Source organism: Miscanthus floridulus, chromosome 18 (genome assembly GCF_019320115.1).
Source record: "Miscanthus floridulus cultivar M001 chromosome 18, ASM1932011v1, whole genome shotgun sequence".
NCBI classification, from domain to species: domain Eukaryota; kingdom Viridiplantae; phylum Streptophyta; class Magnoliopsida; order Poales; family Poaceae; genus Miscanthus; species Miscanthus floridulus.
Window position 1 is genome coordinate 13,418,708 of NC_089597.1, and position 20,053 is coordinate 13,438,760.

The 20,053-nt window shown below is 43.3% G+C and overlaps 2 protein-coding genes and 1 pseudogene across 4 annotated transcripts; 1 reads left to right on the forward strand and 2 right to left on the reverse strand.

Annotated features, from left to right (window-relative positions):
- Positions 1-5,048: 5,048 nt before the first annotated feature.
- LOC136519995 (serine/threonine-protein phosphatase 2A 65 kDa regulatory subunit A beta isoform-like) lies at positions 5,049-11,557 on the forward strand. 3 transcript variants are annotated; one of them, XM_066513399.1, is made up of 13 exons: positions 5,049-5,284; positions 6,611-7,021; positions 8,007-8,253; positions 8,641-8,753; positions 8,945-9,024; positions 9,156-9,297; positions 9,379-9,459; positions 9,556-9,660; positions 9,835-10,017; positions 10,149-10,241; positions 10,833-10,972; positions 11,050-11,116; positions 11,224-11,557. In XM_066513399.1, the coding sequence occupies exons 2-13, from the start codon at positions 6,629-6,631 to the stop codon at positions 11,329-11,331; spliced, it is 1,752 nt and encodes a 583-aa protein (XP_066369496.1). In that variant the 5' UTR covers positions 5,049-5,284; positions 6,611-6,628; the 3' UTR covers positions 11,332-11,557. The 3 variants fall into 3 exon arrangements, with proteins under 3 accessions (XP_066369496.1, XP_066369495.1, XP_066369494.1); XM_066513398.1 differs by having other exon boundaries at positions 5,049-5,279; positions 11,212-11,557; XM_066513397.1 differs by having other exon boundaries at positions 5,051-5,284; positions 11,212-11,557.
- Positions 11,558-15,233: 3,676 nt separating this feature from the next.
- LOC136523313 (uncharacterized) lies at positions 15,234-16,189 on the reverse strand. The gene is made up of 2 exons (XM_066517033.1): positions 15,854-16,189; positions 15,234-15,776 (listed from the first exon to the last, which is right to left on the reverse strand). The coding sequence occupies exons 1-2, from the start codon at positions 16,187-16,189 to the stop codon at positions 15,234-15,236; spliced, it is 879 nt and encodes a 292-aa protein (XP_066373130.1).
- A 303-nt stretch (positions 16,190-16,492) lies between these two features.
- On the reverse strand, positions 16,493-17,839 carry LOC136519655 (protein ALP1-like; annotated as a pseudogene).
- Between the last annotated feature and the right edge of the window lie 2,214 nt (positions 17,840-20,053).

A 20,053-nucleotide genomic window follows, 5' to 3' on the forward strand; every position in this document is an offset into this window, starting at 1 on the left:
CACAAGAGTCACTCATGTTTGCCCTTGTCTACCTACTAAAGAACAAGGCAGAGGGACTGTGCTTTGTTCAAATGACAGAGGCTCATAGGATCTTGTGGTTCAGGACCTACCTGAGCACAACCTATTTTGCTTAGAAGCATATGTGGTAGCCTCTCCACTTTTGCATATAGCCATGCTAACTGTCTTATGCTGTAGAAATTCTTTTGAGGTGTGGCACTGACCACCTGTGGTGCTAGCAGGAACCATGTGTAGCCTGACCAAGGCTGATTCTATTTTTGTATAGCATAGGAGACATGGTGATGGATGTGAGGCTGTGTTCATCTATGTGGTGTAGACATTAACACCTGGTGATGGATTGTTACTTTGTTGGGGTGAGACATTTCAGATGTTGTTAATCTTGTTATTCTTATTGTTGGAGTTTCTATTTGACTGATGATGCAAACTATAGCAATCTAAGGTGGCTGTGCTTATTCTTCATGTTGCTGCTTTATTGTCTTCTTGTGTTTACTCATGTCTATCATCAAACCGTGCGATACATCCATTCCCAAGCAACTGTTGTAGGCATGCCTACTAGATGGCTGAGATTGACGTATCACATGCTTCCATGGCAGCCATGAACTTGCCTCACCAATTTGTGTCCTTATTTGCCACCTGGGATGATTGCATATGATATAAAGTTAGTTTGCAGTTAGCTAGGGCATGTATTTTTATGTGCCTATGATGTCAACCATTTTACTTTATTGTCATTTTGAAGCACCTCATTGGTGAGGCATCGAGGATCAATGATTTGGTTCCATCCAAATCGTAGATCTTCAATGTCGCACTCATGGTATGTTTCTAATTTCTAGCTTGACTGAGGCTAATATAATTGTGAGATTCTTTTTATGCCTACGATGATAACAGTGCCGGTTTGAGTAATGGATTATACAAACTAATGACCTTCGACTTGTGAGGTACTGGAGCATTGTTTCTTCTATCTTCTACTTATGGTTCTTATGGTTGTCATCAAATCATGAGAGACATCCATTCCCAAGCAACAACTAGGCGATTGTGATGATCTGATGGCTAGGCTGGACGTCTCTCATGGTTCCATGCCTGTCATGATCTTGGTTTTCTACTATCTGTTTGAAGTTTGTTGCTGTCTATGTTTCTTAAGCTCCAAGTTCAAGGTCAAATGAAAAGACAATTAAATCTGAGGCAAATCGATTGAACTAGCCCTCATCTTATCAACATCTTATACTTGGTTTTATGTGTTTTTTAAGGGACACATGGCTTGGTATGTTGTGTACCACGGCAAGCAGCCTAGGGTCTATGCAATCTGGGCTAGATGCAATGCCCAGGTAACTGGTTTTAAAAACAACAGCTACAAGAGTTTCCCTACCAAAGAAGAGGCAGAAGCATCCTACTTGGAGTTCATGGGTTGTGAAGATGACAAAGTTTTTGTCAAGCCTCCACCAAAGGTGGTCAGGAACACACCGGTGTTATTTGTTGTGGCTATGGTGCTGTCTTTTTTTCTTGCTGGTGCTCATGTGGTTCGTTCTTGCTTGTTGCTACAACTGCCTGTGATGCTTAAAATGTGCCGTGTAAACTTATAATGACAATGACCTTATGAGGTACTATAACCCTAATGTTGTTGACTATTAGATGTGAAAATTGTTGTATGCTTGTATTTTGTCATTAGATGCTCCAATGTCATTGGCAATGGCAGCGCACAATGACCTGATGCGCAAAAACATCTCTATTGTCTGTCTTGTACTATTGAGTAGGGTGGTAACCTCACCAAAACCATACCTGGGTGCTCACACCTTCTGTCGTGCGCCAAACCAAACACAGCTGGGCACACCAATTCATACCACAAAACATTCCACACAAGCAACTAAACACGATTCCTATGATCCAGTATGCTACACTCATTTGCAACCAAACGGGCCAAAGTGCATGGTCTCATCTGGTATGGTTCGAGCCTGCACAGGCCCTCCATCCCGACTGGCAGAGCAAGAAGCAATCAATCACCCCCGTAGTGTATCGGTGAATGGTGTGATATGGTATTCGCAGTGTGGCATGTGGGTACCCGAATGTTCTTTTCTTCCTGTGATCTGCTGCTGCTGCTATACACATGCGACTCACGTCCAGCCTCCCCAGCCATGATGAATGGGTAGAGCGTACTACAGCGTAGCAACATATGCCTCGGCTCCGGAGGCACCGATGGGTGCTCGCGTCCCGTCAGGGCCATCGGCGACGATGATCCGGCCATGGCCGCTGCACCTGCACTCCTCTTTTCTTCTTCTCCTTTCACCTCACTACTCGCTCCTGAATTCCTTGCACGCATCGAGAGGTGAAACTGAGATCTTGTTTAGTTGGCCGAATTCGGCGCCGCCGGATTCACGGTAGCGCACTGTAGCATTTCGTTTGTATTTGGTAATAATTGTCCAATCGTTGACTAATTAGGCTCAAAACGTTCGTCTCGCAAAGTACAACCTAATTGTGCAATTAGTTTTTTATTTCGTCTATATTTAGTACTCCATGCATGTACCACAAGTTTAATGTGACGGAGAATCTTCTTTTTATATAGTGCCAAAATTGGGAGTTAGGAGCAACTAAATAAGACCTGAAAGAGAGCCTTCAGAGATAGAGGCATCTCTCTCTCTCACGGGGCCATGCAATGCAACCGACTGTGCGCCCTCCTCTAGTCACCTAGGCACCTTAGCTCAGCTAGTGTGTGTGCCTATGTCACTGTGTGTGGGGTGTCACGCCCTACCCTGCTACCACTCACACCACAAAGTGGCAAGGGTGCTACAGAAGATAATGTATATTGTTTCTCATATATGCCTCAACAATTCACGTCCATTTTTTCATATAAGGGACTTACTATAGCGTCGTTTATATGATGTGCATATCATTCCATAAAAAAGCAACCCATCTTTGCTCGTTAATGTCATAACGGCCTGTCATTTCTCCACCAAGACCCGCGGAGCAGCCATAAGAAGCACCGCAAGACAACGATACAACTGATGTGTATAGGGTAAACTCTCTTAAATCTATTTTGTTTTTGTCTGTTTCGTATAAGGGTAAAGCACATTTTTCAACCTCTAACTCGTATTGAAGTTCGATTTTCAACCTTCAACTATGAAACCGGATAACAGACACCCTCCAACTGTCAAAACCTGACAAATTTGGTCCTTGGCTAGATTCAAAAGCGGTTTTCTATTTTCTAATAATAATAAACATCCGATTTGATCCCTAGAAGTTCATAATTAATTTATTTCAAATTATAAAAATATAAAACTAGTTCATGTCTTCTTCAAAAAATATTATATTTAAAACAATTTTAAATATAGCATCAACATATATATAACATTTTTAGAAGAAAACATGAACTAGTTTAAGATTTTTATAATTTGAAATAAATTAATTACGAACTTCTAGAGATCAAACTGAATTTTTATTATTATTAGAAAATATAAAACTGCTTTTGAAACCCACCGAGGGCTAGATTTGTCTGGTTTTGACATTTGGAGGATGTCTGTTACACAGTTTTATAGTTGAAGGTTAAGGCTGTGTTTGGTGCGGCTTTCCGGTGCTCCGGCTCTGCTACTGTAGCGCAACTGTAGCGGAGCCGGGAGAAGCATCCCTTCGGCAGTGGCTCTCCTCTGGGCTGCGCAGGAGCCGGAGCCTTTTTTTTTGGTCGCTACAGGATTGCACAGGAAAGTAACAGGGATGAAGGAGCCGGAGCCGAGCATGCAGGAGCCCAAACAAACGACCCCTAAAAATCGAACTTCAATGCGAGTTGGAGATTGAAACAGTCATCTTAAGTAGGCTCTTCGTTAGTCGGTGTATGTTACATACAACAAGTTTGTTCGAGCTTGTTCACGTGTTACATGAAAATGCGATGAAATACTTACAACCACATAATAGGGGTGCCTTATTGTAGATTTCTACATATCTTAAAGTTGATGCAAGTACGCCGGTTAGTTCCTCCACAACCAAAACACAGAAAAGCAGTACAAGGAAGAGGTTGTCTTCACTGACAAAATTTCCACCCCCTTTCCCCTTTCATATCAACCTTGTTTATACATAACATGATGTTCTACCTTTTAGGATTTATGGATGTTTGGATTCTCCAGACTCCAGTTAATAGACTCAGCTAAACTTTAATTGGGTTGAAGTAGCTAAACTCAGCTAAACTTTAGCTGATTTTTTAGCTGGGCCATTTAGATCCTTAGCGGCTAAAGAGCCTAATCACTGGTTGGTTTCTGGGCTGATAAGCTGAATTAGTGTTGGTTCGCTGTGAGAGGAAAACACTGTTGGCTGGCTGATAAGTCCTGGCTAAAACCAATAAACGAACATGTTGAAATTTAGCTATCTAAAATTTAGTTGGTGGATCAAACAGGCTCTTAGTAATTGAATCTCTCTACAAATAAGATGTTTAGTATTTACCAAGTATTGAGAATATAGTTCACGAAATGTGATGGAGTCCTATAAAACTAATTATGCTACTTTTAAACATTGCGTCATATGGATTTAAAATTTGGTTATAAAATTTAAAGGAAATTTATAAACGCTTGAAATGATAACTTTTATTTTAATATTACTGGTTACTAATCTATATCTCTTATAATCCTAAACCCCACAAAAATATTATCTTTACATACAAAGTTTCCACCTCAGCAGTCCACTGTCACTTGCAATTAAGGTTCACTAGCACAAACAATTATGATATCTACATCACCTAGACATATTATCCACTAGCATACATTTAGTTGTCCATGTCAGCGTTCTACGATATCCACCAAAATTAGTTTATAATAGTTAATCTCTTCATAAGAACTGTATAAATAGTTTAATTCACTAGTATATATTTAGTTGTCTACGTCAGTGTTTCAAGGTATGCACTAATATTAGTTTATAATAGTTAATCTTTTTATAAAAATAGTATAAATAGTTTAATCTCATTCTAAATCAGTAATTCCCGCAGCAATACAAGCAAATCACGTTGCAACGAAGCCTCCCGTCCATAGGAGCGGATCGTGTTTGCGAACGGGTCGACCCGCCCCTTGCAGGGCCCCTAGTTCCACATCGCACGCCCAGCCAGGCCTTCCAACATCCACTGCCTTCCGTCCGTCTCAATTCCCTCGTCGCATTCCGCAACACCTGCTCCTCCTCGCCCCCTTCTCTCAGCGGCGACGCCTCGGGGCGCTCCTACCTGCCCCCTCTCCGGTCTCCCCCGCCGTAGGCGAAGCAGTCGGCCGCCGCAGAAGCCCGATCCGGACCTCCGAGAGGTCAGGTGAGATACCGCTTCTCTTCTCCCTCCGCCTTCCACCGCTAGATCTGCGCACCTCACCACACCGCTCGACCACCTCCGATCGCCGCGCCCGGCCCTCGATACCGCTGCCGCTGCCGTCGTCGTTCTGGAGCTCAAGCCTCCTTCGTTCGCGCGTCTACGTGTGGTTCCCCTGCCAGATCTGGGTTGTTTTTGGTCGATTGCGCTGGTTTTGGAATGGTTGCCCTAGTTTGAGTTCTATTCTCGCGGATTGGATCAATCATTGCTCGTGATGTGTTGTAGATGAGTAGATCGCGTGTGCGCATGTTATCCATCACGTTGTGTGCATCAGCTAATCATCTCGTCGTATCGGAATTCGCTCATTTATTCAGGATCTGCGACCATGCAATTTAATTTTGGAGTTGAATATGTCGTTACATAAATCAGATTTCAGAAACAACATCCATGTAAAATTTTTTGGTTCCCAGAATTTTCTCCATGCCGATTGAGTGAGAAGAAAAAGCAACCAAAGAAGTAGAAAGCTATAAATAAATAAAATGCTCCTGGGGACCAAATTACCAGATCTATTCATGCCAAATTTTACTATCTCGGGGCATTTGCCTGCACTCGATTCAATTCCTCAGAATGCTTGGATGCCATAATGATGTTTCTTTCGTGAAATCCTATTTATAGGCAATATAAATAGGCATCTTTGTGTGGCATTTTTTCTCCCCGGATCAACCAATTATTATTGTTTGAACTGAAGCCCGTGCCATTTTTAATTGGGTAGTTGAGACTCACCTCTATAGATGTTATGAAATGTTTGACCCTTCGAAGTAATTTGTGAAATTGTGATGTTCTACTTGTCAACGTGAATCTTGAATTGGTTAGTTTTATTTGGATCATATGTATCACGGTAGTGAAGGGCGGGCCTGGTGCAAGCGGTAGAGTCTTACCGCCTGTGACCGGAAGGTCCCGGGTTCGAGTCGCGGTCTCCTCGCATTGCACAGGCGAGGGTAAGGCTTGCCACTAACACCCTTCCCCAGACCCACAGAGCGGGAGCTCTTTGCACTGGGTACGCCCTTTATATGTATCACGGTAGTATTCTTGTGTTGTTCAAGCAAGTCAATCCCAAGGAGCTTTTAGTTGTAAATTTGCAATAGTTTGGTTCATCTTCTTTGGTTATGCCATCAGAGATCTGATTTTTGTATATTTTATCCAAATGTTCCTTTCAAATTTGCTTCTATTTGTTTATGCAACCAAAGTTGTCTTAAATTTTATTTTTTTCTTAGGAATTTTATATAATTATATACAAAGCTCCTAATGTTGTTTCCAAATTTACCAATCCAGAAATCCTTGATATACCCGATGGCTATGATTGATGAGCCTCTGTATCCAATTGCTGTACTGATTGACGAGCTTAAGAATGAGGACATTCAGTTGCGTCTAAACTCCATTAGAAGACTTTCGACAATTGCACGGGCTCTTGGAGAAGAAAGAACCAGGAAGGAACTGATTCCCTTTCTTAGTGAAAACAATGACGATGAAGATGAGGTGCTTCTTGCAATGGCTGAGGAATTGGGTGTGTTCATTCCTTATGTTGGGGGTGTAGAACATGCTCATGTTTTGCTTCCACCTTTGGAGACATTATGTACAGTGGAGGAAACTTGTGTCCGTGATAAGGCAGTTGAATCTCTGTGCCGTATTGGTGCACAAATGAAGGAAAGTGACATTGTCGACTGGTTCATTCCAGTAGTAAAGGTAAGATGTTCATTTATAGAAAGTATTTGGTGTAATGCTATTGTACATAAATATGCTGCCATTGTTACTGCATTTAGTATTTGTGGATGTGCTTTTGTTGGATCAAACAATCAGCATTATATTTCATGGCACATGCACTATTCATCTAATTTTCCTTTACCTTACATGGCTAGTGCACTGCTTAGATGTGGCATTTTTTTCCCCACTCCCATGCTTTAGTAATTTAATGTGTTGTACTGATAGGCTTCATCAATTTGTTAGATGTCATAGCCAGTCAGCTAGACCACATAGGTCAGATTGGCAGTATGAGAGGCCCATTGGGTTTAGGATTACAAATAAGATTGCCACCTTGCTTAGGCATCAAGTAAGCCTCTCTATACAAGGATATGAGATGTATCAATCAAAGGCAAGCAAGAATTATCATTAGAGATCCTAATCTACTCTTGGGCCATGGGATTGGGCGTCACCATCCTTGGCGCGCCAAATATCAAGTGTTTGGTTTGGCTTGTACCATCAAACCCCCATGTTCTGCACGTCTCCCTAATCCAGGATGTGACATTAGACCTACTAACTATTGAGTCAAGCAAGCAGCATTTTTCCACATGCAGTCAGTGCTTTGCTTGCTGTACTATGTGCCCTATCAACTGATACTCTAATATTTCTCTGTTGTAGCTTTGCAATTGCTTGAACTTCAAATGCCAAATTATACATGCTTAACATTGATTGATTAGGATGCATCATTTTCTGAGTATAGCATCTCCTGCTATGGCACCACACGATGCCATACTACATGCCATTGTGCTACTTTCTATTTGATCTCGTATTTGTGCATATTCTCATACTAATACGGTTTTACCAATTCATTTTGTTTAACATTCAGTGTTTATTATTAGAAGTAATTTGTGCATGTTATTTCATGTTATGTTCTACTAGTACCTATATGTCCACCCATCAGTTTGAATTATCCATGTTTTACTCTGTTCAGAGGCTAGCTGCTGGTGAGTGGTTTACAGCTCGTGTATCGTCCTGTGGTCTTTTCCACATAGCCTATCCAAGTGCGTCGGACCAATTGAAAACAGAATTGAGGACTATCTATGGTCAGTTATGTCAGGATGACATGCCTATGGTCAGAAGAGCAGCTGCATCAAATCTTGGAAAGTTTGCAGCCACAGTTGAACAGAATCATTTGAAGACAGAAATAATGTCAATATTTGATGACTTAACCCAAGATGGTACACTTCTGTTTCTTGGTTGTTGCAGTGATTATGTCCTGTTTCTTGACTTTCTTGTTTGAGATAACTGTTTGTGTATCATTTTTCTCAAAATAGTTTTCCGTATGCATCTCTGATCATCCTTGGGGCCTGAAAGTTGAAAGAGATTTTTAAACATTTTTCTCTTTTGTGGCAAAAAAAAAAGGAGTTATGAACTTGAAAGCCTTTTTGTAATGCTTAAATCTTAAAGCCAAAATTTTCTCTGAAAGGCGCACTACAGCAGACCTAAAATCTACCTGTGTTTAACAATTTATTCATGCTTGAATCATTGAGTTAGTTTTTGCATAGTCATACACATTTGGGACACCATCAGGACTATGTCTAAAACGTCGTGGTCTTTATTTTCAGATCAAGATTCAGTGCGTTTGTTGGCTGTTGAAGGTTGTGCTGCTCTTGGTAAATTGTTGGAACCACAAGATTGTGTAGCACACATTCTTCCAGTCATTGTCAATTTCTCCCAGGTACATTGCTCCCATGTTAGACCCATACATTTTGCAGCAAGTAATTTGCTTTCTTTGTCTGGATAAATTATTGGAAGACATGTTTGTAGTAGCTTGATAATTTCTTGGAGTGACCTCTTAGTTTTTCAACTTATTGCAGTTCAGTGCATCACCACTGATAAATGCTACTTGCTTATACTCGCTTTGTTTAGGATAAATCATGGCGTGTTCGTTATATGGTCGCCAATCAATTATATGAGCTATGTGAGGCTGTTGGCCCTGAGCCTACAAGGTATTATTTGTCCTAACTGAATTCAACCTATTATTGCAGGGTTGTAAAACATGTATCTGAATTCTTGAGTATCATGTAAACCCATAACCTTTTCAACTGGATTAATTGTATTTCTCTGTTTTTGGGATTAGAGCTGATTTGGTGCCTGCATATGTTCGTCTCCTTCGCGATAATGAGGCTGAAGTGCGGATAGCAGCTGCTGGAAAAGTAACTAAGTTCTGTCGCATATTAAATCCACAGGTTTCAATCCAACATATTCTTCCATGCGTTAAGGTGGGGCAAAGCAATTATTGAACACCATTTCGTTGCTATTTTTCTTCTGAGTCAATTAACTAATGCCAATTGCATTTACAGGAATTGTCATCAGATTCATCCCAGCATGTTCGTTCAGCTTTAGCCTCAGTCATCATGGGAATGGCTCCTGTACTGGGAAAGGTGATATCAGTGATGCAGACATATGTTTCCAGAATATGGTGTTGACAACTGTTGGCATTCCATGTAAGCTGATCTTAATACCTGTTTTTTTGGCAGGATGCTACCATTGAACAGCTTCTTCCAATTTTTCTCTCGTTGCTGAAGGATGAATTTCCTGATGTTCGATTGAACATAATCAGCAAACTTGATCAAGTTAATCAGGTCAGTAACATTTTTGTTACTGGATTTATTTGCCTTTTCTTTTCCGTTTTGGATTTTTAAAGTCTTCTTTTACCAGCTATTAGTATGTTTTTTTTTTAAGTTGCTGTCCTTGAAAGGCTTGCCTTTCTCTTCAAAATTATCTGATGATTGGTGATTTTTGTTTTGACCTTTCAGGTTATTGGAATTGACTTGCTATCTCAATCACTGCTACCAGCCATCGTAGAACTTGCAGAGGATAGGCACTGGAGAGTCCGGCTTGCAATAATTGAGTACATCCCATTGTTGGCGAGTCAGCTAGGTGTTGGGTTTTTTGATGACAAGCTGGGGGCACTCTGCATGCAATGGTTGGAAGATAAGGTTTGTATCATTAGGGTTATGTCAAAACAGTAACTCTATATGGCTGTCTCCAGCATCTTTCCCTATATCTTATATCCTTGAGTGCATATAGGACCTTGTGATGTATTGACTAACCAAAATTTGGATTTCAGGTCTTTTCAATCAGAGATGCTGCCGCTAACAACTTGAAGCGCCTTGCAGAAGAGTTCGGTCCAGAGTGGGCAATGCAGCATATAATTCCTCAGGTTATTTATCTACTATCTTCTATTTCCTACAACTGTGCATAATATAATCCTTGATGCTAATTTATTTATCAGCAGTAGCTACAACCTCTGTAAATGTTAATTATCTCCAAAAGACGAGTAAAATTGATTATTATATCCAAAAGAATTGTCCACCCCAAAAATTAACATGCTGCTGCATATTATTATCCTGGTATCCAGCGACGGTAGCTAAAATTTAGGAAATGCGCTAAAAATGTTCTCGTTGTGATGACATGGAGTTTCTCCTAGTCTTAGAGCACCTGCAGTGTGCAAAAAACTGATGCTTCAATTAGGAGAGAACATCCAGGAATCATTTTCAACACTGCAAAGCCGATGCCTCGTTAAATTTTTCAGTCATCGACGCTTGAAGAAAGCATCGAGGCTTGAAGATTAAAAAATGATACACTCGCACAACAATTGTTCTGGGTCCCATGTTGTTCAAAGACATGTCCAGGCATCCAATACACATTGTGAGCAAAGAAAGATTTGAAGTATCGGGGATCCATGTCAGTGAGGTGACGTCTCAGCGTCGGAGACACTGCGGTTGCTCTTACAACTCGTTTGTTTTCCCAGGTGCTGGAGAAGATCAACAATCCACACTATTTGTACCGCATGACGATTCTGCAGGCTATCTCCTTGCTAGCTCCTGTCATGGGTGCAGAAATCACTTGTCAAAAGCTGCTTCCAGTCGTCATTAATTCTTCAAAGGACAGGTGAGTGACTACTGACTAGAATGTTAAGAAAAATCTTATCCTATCAGGTTCTCAATAACATGGTCTAAATTTTTCAGGGTTCCTAACATCAAGTTCAATGTTGCAAAAGTACTACAGTCACTTATACCGATCCTTGATCAATCTGTGAGTTCCTCTGGTTATTTTGCATGTTGCCATTTTTAAAGTGCTACATTTGTATTTCGTGTTATTGGGGAATATCATCAATGCTTACTCTGTAGGTTGTGGAGAAGACCGTGAAACCATGCCTTGTTGAGCTCAGCGAGGACCCTGATGTTGATGTAAGATACTATGCAAATCAGGCACTGCAGGCGTGCGATCAAATGATGGTGTCAAGCTAACTAGTCTTGTGTTAAGTATTTAGAGTTTGATGTTTCATAGTCCAATTTTGGATTACCTGTAATTTGGCCTTTAGATTGAGGAGTTCCGTGTAGCCTCAGTGACAGATCAACACTGCCATGCTGATAAATGGACGATCCTGATCCCTTGTTCGTTGTGTTATTAATGTTGTAATTGAGCAAGACACAACACGTTACTATGTGTGTTCACATGGCAGATTGAACGTTACTGTCGTCTTGTCCAGTTTGATGCTTGGGCCTTGCACTTTCGACCACTTTGGTCACTACTATTTGAATCTTGAATACACAGCTTCATTATGCAAGGATTTGTACGGTACTGTTCACCTGCTCACCACTCTGCTGCGCCTCTGCATTATCCACTGTACAGTGTACTCTACTGGACTGCAACAGCCCGTCGGTGGCTGGATTGTTGTGAGAGGAAAATATTATTGGCTGACTGATAAGTCCTGATAGGCTATCAGTTTGTTGCACACGACAAGGTGTAGAAGAAATTGAAATGAAATGAGAAACCATGAGCTGCATCCCGTCCTGCTCGCTTGGCTTATAATCTATTTTTTTTTTCAGTAAACGAATAGTGTTTTGCTCTTACAACAAATCACGGTGTTTTGCTCTCACAATAAATCAGTCAATAGTATTTTCGGCCATGCCTTATCAGCAAGCGAGGGTTGGGATAGGACGTGTGATCTTACACAAAATAAGGGCTTCTGTGCATCTGCACATCACAGTTGCAGGACAGCACACAGCAGTATTCGCAGCGCACTGTAGCTGTCGTTGCGCTTCAGGATACTGGAGTACTACTACTCTTTAAGCTGCATTGTTCAGACATTGTAGTATCATTATTACTCTGTTCTGTTACTGTATTAGTAGTCAGTTAATGAGTCATTATCCTCGTTACTACAAAAATCTTAGAGACTGCATTTTAACCTGCTGCTTAGAATAAAGTAAAGTAAAACTGAACATGTACATTTTAGTATCATTATTACCCTGTTCTGTTACTGTATTAGTAGTCAGTTAATGAGTCAGTCAGGACTAGGTAGATGGGCCTTGGGATCATTGGTGGAGTGCTGAGCACTTATTTTCTCATCATTACACCTTACTATGCTGCCTTGTTATGTTTCTCTATATCTTGAATGCACTGTTTTTGCTATCCGATAAACAAACAGGTGAAAAGAATATAATGTGCCAGTTAGACTGTCTCCAACAACGTAGGCAACGGCGACGCAAATGCAAAATCAATCGTGCACAGTGTTTTACGTCCTAAAATCACGCTCCAACGGACGACGCAAACAAGGCAACCATTTTGCCTCGCAGGCGAGCCGGAAGGCAAAAACGCGTCATCTCTCTCGACGACGCAAAACACTGTAGACGGAGGCGCCACCGCGTGGAGAGAGCGAGGCAAAGGGAGAGGGAGGAAGGAGGCGGAGGGGGAAGGGGCCGCGCCGCGCCACACACTGGATACAGCGTCCTCGCGCCACGCCGTCACCGGATATGGCCGGGGGAGGAGGCCCCGTCCCCGCGCCGCGCTCCTGGACCGGATCCGCCGCCGAGGATCCATGCGAAGCCGCCGCCCCTCGGACGCCGTGCTCGGAGGAGAGGGAGGGGTCGTCGTGCCGTGGTTGGAGGAGAGGCGCGGCCTAGATCCACCGGGGAGCCGTTGGAGGAGAAAGAGGGGTCGCCCGCGCTCCTAGGGCCGCGCACCACACTCGCCGCCGCGCTGCGCGCGCCGGGCCCGCCGCCCGCCGGAGACAGAGGAAGGGGCCGCGACGAGGGAGGGAGGGGCGCGGGGCTGGGAGCGCCGTGCTCGCGACAAGGGAGGGAGGGAGCCGCGCCACGCGCGCCGGGCCCGCCACCCGCCGGAGACAAGGGAGGGGCGTCGGGCTCACTACGGTGAGAAGGGAGGGGCGCGGCGATGGGTGGGCGTGGATTTAGGTCTGTCTGTTGGAGAGGAGATATTTAGGTCTGTGACTTTTTTTACTGTAGATGAACTACAATACCGAATGAGTATCGTATTTGGGTCCTCGTCGGAGTCGGTCTTACCAGATCCAAATGTGCGGAGGCTACTTCTGAAGAGTCAGGCTCAGCTCAAAGGACAAGCATTCAAATTGTCGAGTAAGTTGCTCCAGGGTTTCTCTTGATAACTAATAGTACTTGATCGCGGTGGTTGTACATGTATCATAGAAGAATATTCTTACCATTAAAGCAAATCAGGTAGGTACATTTTTAAACAGCCTGGACTTCCCGTTCGGCTTACTGGAAGTTGACTAAAAGTGGCTGAAAAATATTGTTCTGACTGAAACGTTGTGAGAGAAAAATACTGTTCCGGCTGAAAAAAGAAGCCGAATAAGCCAGATACAAGGTAAGCCGAACGGGGCCATTTGGTCTGAATTTTGTCGGTGTTAAAATAACAGCATAAGCAGACTTTTATTTGCTCTAGTATCTTTACATACAACATAGCCTTAGTAGTTACTGTAATTCCCAGTGAAACTTGAGAATGTCGTCATATGTACAAAGCAGTTTTTTTTTATCAAAATATGTACTGTAAAAAGCAGCTAAACCCCGTTTCTAACCTTGTATCTTCAGCTGCGACCGCCTTTGAGGTACGAGCGAGGATTTCAAGAACACGATGGCGGTGATGAGGCCAAGCTTGAATATCGAAGAGCGAATGGGACGGGCTGGAGAAATGGAACGAGGAATTCGATTCGCGCTGAGGGCGACACGGTGGCTGCCTGCGTGATGAATGCTGATGATGATAATCGAGCGGCCCGCCAGTGGACACCGGGCCGGGTGGTCCAAGTCCAAGGCTTTCCTCGCCTTGGCCATGGCCAGGCAGGCTTCCTTATCCTGGCTCTGGCTGTGATGCGACTACGCGAGTGAGATCGATCTGATCTGGCAGGGCAGCCCAATAGGCAATGCGACAGGTGACATGACAGACAACTGCCGGTAGTGTCTCGGAGGAGGAGCAGGTCGCCGGAGGAGAGCGACGACGGGCATCCATGTCCTCCTCCTCCCCCATCCTCCTCCTGGCATGCATCGCACGGTGATGATACAAGTGCTAACTGCTAGGCGACGAGTTAACGTCGAAGCTAGAGCAATGCTCTGGCAGCATATCACCAGCGTGAATGCAGTCATGGCTTTAGGATTCTCGTTTAGGTGAAACGGACTAATGAGTCAGGGCCATGTTCGCTTGAACTACTTCAGCGATACTTTTAAGCGAACGAACAGTGTTTTTCTTCTACAATAAATTAGTATAAGCATCGTATCAAATTTCAGCGAAACGATGTCTGCATCGATCAGTATTTGAGAGGGGTGTGGGGTGTGATTGATGTGGGCTGCAATGCATCAGTACTTTGCGTGTGTTTGGTTTGGGAGCCAAATGGAATGGGTTGGGTCCACCCCACTTCTCTGGTTTGAATCAACACCTCTCTTGTTTGGTTACAGGGATGGGTTCAACCCAATTTTCTGTTTGGTTGGAGGATACAATGGGTTCGAGTGGTACCATTCCTTGTTTGGTTAGAGGGATGAGGGTTGGCAGGGAATATGATCACCTCTTTGGTGAGATTACCACACATTGCAATTTGCAAATATCTTCACTTCCAATCAAGTTCAAAGCATATTCATGAGAGAAAAATAATATGCAATGACACGTACAGAATCCCATGCATCAGGTTCAAGCCTTACTTATAAAGCAAGTTCAAGATATTACATAAGTCCAAGCCTTACATGATAATAATTAGATGTAGCCTTACACATCAGGTTCAAGCCTTACTTAAATAAAGCAAGTTCAAGACATTACATAAGTTCAAGCCTTACATTACATAAGTTCAAGGCTTACACGGTTCGATAAGTTGTACCAAAAGAAACCTCCCACTCATCCAACATCACTCTTACACTCCAGGAAACTTATCACTGATGAACATTGAAAACCAATGAAGCTGGTTCTCATATGGCAGGTTATAGAAAGATTTAGCAATAGTAGGGTTGGAACACAAATGAAGATGGTACGCAGATACGTGGACCGAATTAAAACCAGGAAAGGTATTTAGGATCTGAAATAGGTCAGGTGGCAACTCATTTTCTGGTTTGCCAGCAGTTTTTATAGCTTCAGCGATGTTCTCACCTACACTTTTGAATACGGCAATCAACCCCTCCTCCTCAATGTCAACAACCTTGGCCTTCTTGTTGGGTCTAGTAGCAGATGATGGTCTACTAGTAGATGATGTTGCACCCTGAGTGGTATGACCATCACTCAAACCATTTCCAGTAATCTCCTCCTCATCTTGGCTATCGGCCTCATCATCTTCTCTACCCAGTGCTACACTTGAGTCCTTTGCAAAGTTTCCTATAGCCATACTATTTCCAAATATTGCCTCCATCTCTTTATAGTGCAAGATGGGCTTGTTCAAAAACTCAGCATCAGACTTATGATCCTAGAATGGAGGAAACATTGTAGTCAAAATATGAAATGATAGAGTCCAATTACAAAAGAATTGAGCAACAACTTTACCTTCACATGGCCATTGTAGTGCTCATCATCAAGTGTAATCATGCAGTTATCTTCATCAAACAGTGCAGCACTCAACTTCTTAAGTTTAAGTATCTTTGCCCACTTTTTTTGCCATGTCTTTAAATGATTCTTGACTTGGTCACTGGTGTGAATAGTGTTGAACTTCTCATTGATAGCCCTAGCACAACCATTGTAAAAATGTTTCTTGAATCCCTTTGATGTCTTCAAACCACTAGCCACCAAATCGGCCAGGTGACTAAGCATGAAAGCAGACATTGCTGATGTCCATGTAGCATGGCCGCTAGTTCCACCAACTCCCTCAACTGCATCCTCCATTGCCTGCCATACAAACACAAAATCAGCAAGATGAGACCCACAAATAGGAATTTCAGCAAACGTTACACATGATTGAGCAACAAATACCTCCTTACAAATGGAATTCAACAACAAATATAATCTTACAAATGGAACTCAGCCACAAATATATCCTTACAAATGGAACTCAGCCACAAATATGTCCTTACAAATGGAACTCAGCCACAAATACTGCCTTACAAATGGAATTCAACAACAAATATGATCTTACAAGTGGAATTTAGCTACAAATATGTCCATATAAATTCAATTTAGGAACAATTATTAATTAACATTGTTATTTTGCCGGTCTACCCACATTTGATCTGCTAATTGCTGCCTGAAATTAACCATAGCAGCATGCTCATTTGCTTGGCCAATGCGTGTTGAAGCATGGTTATAGCTAGGCAAAGTAACATCCTCTATAAAAAAAACTCATCATTCCCATCTTGTACGACCCAATTGTGAATGATGCAGCAAGCACAAACAATATCTACTTGTGTTGGAAAAGGGAAGAACGGGGTAGCATCATCAAGAATTTTGAATCTTCGCTTTAGTGCCCCAAAAGCACGCTCTACTGTCACACGAAGAGATGAGTGCCTAAGGTTGAATAATTCCTTCTCATTTTGTACTGGATTAGTTCCCCACTCATTCAAGTGGTACCGGACACCACGAAAAGGGGACAAAAATCCAAGTTTGGCTCCATATCCAGCATCCACTAGATAGAATTTTCCTATCATTTGATGGACAGATTAGTCACATGTCTATATACAAAAATTTGTATGGACAAGTTGAGAGACTGCTAATCTATTACCTTGTGGAACACGAAGGCCATTCTCACGTTCTAAAGCATCTCGTAAAACTAGAGCATCATGTGTTGTCCCCTCCCAACCAGCCAAGACATAGGTGAATTGTAGATCAAAATCTACGGCTAACATTACATTTTGTGTGGCAAAGAATTTCCTACCACGAAAGGCATGCTCAATATCCTTAGGTACAGATGCTCTCACATGTGTACCATCAATTACTCCAATACAATCCTATTTTTCAATATGTTTATATTAGGGACCATATGAATACAAATCTCAAATCTCCAAAAAACAAAACAAGTATAAGCCTCACACCTTAAAGTAAGGATCCCATCTGGAGCTCCCTGCAATTTTCTTGGTATGTCCATAGACGGGGGCCTAATTAGTTCCCCTCGTAGCTCACCAATAGCACGTAATACTTTGTTGAAATAGCGGCTCACTGTTTCTCCTAATTTATCAAAATTAGTTCCAACTAACCTATTCCGAAGGTTATGTCCCACAGTGTTTAGAAACATACCACTTGTTGCTCAACACACAAGTGGATGGTATCTTTAAGTAAACCACGATCTCTAAAAAGTTTGCAAAACCGAAAATACTTATCTCTGTTAAGTCTTAACATGTTTAGGCAAGTTGTATCATCCTTCCAAATTTTGTTGTTTAGATATTCTAGTCTAATCCTATCCCTTTCCTCCATAGGCCCATAGGTAATACCAATCCTTCTTGCATCACGCTTACGTTTTCTAGTCTGAATAATCAAGGCCATCATCGACAACAACATGTATGCAGCAGCTGCAAAAGTTACAATCTTGATCCTCTTATCCATCTACAATACAAGAATGATTTTTAAACCAATAATGCAGCCATGACATTGGTTCTGTTCAAAATCGATTAGCAAATAAGTTAAAATTTGTAGACCACACAAGATGAAACATGGGTTCCAATTTCTACCAAATACAGAGATGAGTTCACATGCTAGGGTTTCTTACCTTGGCTGTAGGGGACGAGATGGCCAGCCGTGGAGGCCCAACCGTGAAGGGCGACGCCTGCAGGGGAGGGAGGACCGGCTGGAGGGGAGGGAGGACCGTGCAGTGGAGGTGACGAGAGAGGGGCGGCGTCGGATCCCGGCGACGGAAGAACGGAGGGCGGCGGGGGAGCGAGGACCGGCGATGGGAGGCACGAACGGCAGCAGGGAGGGAGGCCGAGCAGTGAGCGGCGATCGGCTTCTGCGCTTCGCCTCGCAGAAACGAAGCCACGGGGGTGAGGATAGCGTGCGGGGGTGACCAACGCCAGGCGCAAGTGATGCGGGTCAGCGTGGTCCGCTCGTTTTGGAGGAATCCATTCAACCCGCATCTGGACAGCATATTCTCTACTGGGTCGAACCCAACCCACTTCATTTTTCATCCAAACACGAGTTGGCCTGGGTCGAACCCGCTTCAACCCAGTTAAACCCTCAATCCAAACACTACCTTAGTAGTGTACGGCATTGGCAGTGTGGCATGTGGTGTGGTGGCTGGGCCCCGGCATTGGTGGAGTGCTGAGCACTTATTTTCTCATCAATACACCTCACTATGCTGCCTTGTTTCTCTACTCTATATCTTGAATGCCACTGTTTTTTGCTATCCGATAAACAGGTGAAAAGAATATATATGTGCCAGTACCTGATCCAAATTACGTTCAAAAAAAAGTACCTGATCCAAATGTGCGGAGGCTACTTGTGAAAAGTCAGCTCAAAGGACAAGCATTCAAACTGTCGAGTAAGTTGCTCCAGGTTTGTCTTGGTAACTACTACTTGATCGCGGTTGTGGTATACTCTATGTAGCATAGAAGAATATTCTTACTATTATTAAAGCAAATCAGGTACGTTTTAAAACAGCCTGAACTCTAGATTGATTTGTTCTGAATTTTGTCGCTGTTAAAATAGCAGCATAATAAACAGACTTTTGGTTGTCCTAGTATCTTTACAGATAACATAGCGTTAGTAGTTACTGTAATTCCCAGTGAAACTTGAGAATGTCGTCCTTTGGATCAGTTACTGTAATTCCCAGCTGAAGTTTTTGCAAAGCAGTTAAACCCGTTTCTAACCTTATATCTTCAGCTACGACCACCTTTGGAGTACGAGCGAGGACTTGAAGAAGTCAATGGCGGTGATGAGGCGAAGCCTGCAGATCGAAGAGCGAATGGGACGAGCTGGAGAAATGGAACGAGGAATTTGGTTCAGCTGACGGCGACGCGCGCTGCCTCATGAGTGATGATCAAGCGGGCAAGCGGCCCGCCAGTCGACACCGGGCCGGGTGGTCCAGGTCCAAGGCTTTGCTCGCGTTTGCCTGGCTCATCTGGCAGCCCAACAGGCAAACAGGTGACGTGACGGACAACTGCCGGCAGTGTCTCGGACGGAGCAGGCCGCCGGAGTTCCTCCTCCCGGCATGCATAATGCATTGCACGGTGATGATACTAGTACCACGCTAGGCGCCAACGTTGGAGCTAGCTAGAGCATATCATCATCAGCAGCATGAATGCAGTCATGTCATGGCTTAGGATTCTCGTTTAGGTGAAACTGATTATTAAGCCGTCTGTGTTGCAGCATTTGGTTGGGGTGTGATGAGCTGAGCTGGGGTGGGCTGCATCGGTGAGTGGAGTACGTATACTACGTGGTGTACAGCATTCACAGTGTGGCATGTGGTGCGGTGGTTGGGCTTGGGCCCCGCCATTTTCGGTCCCCGAATGTTCTTTTCTTCCTGCGACGATCTGATCTGCTGCTGCTGGCCCTGCCCCTGGCCTGCGACACACATGCCGTGCCGGAGCACGGCCCTGCTCGGCGTGGAGTGCCCGATCCCGGCCGAGTGGTGGTGGGGTGGCCTGGATTCATCATGGGAATTTTTTATTATTTTTAATATTTTTTATAAACTAATTTTAAATTTAACACTGTTTTTTTTTCAAAACAAACACTTTTGGCTGGCGCGGCGAAACGCCTATCCCGCACCATGCATGGTGGCGCGGCAACAGGCTGACGTGGCGACGACCGGGGCTGCTGACCAGT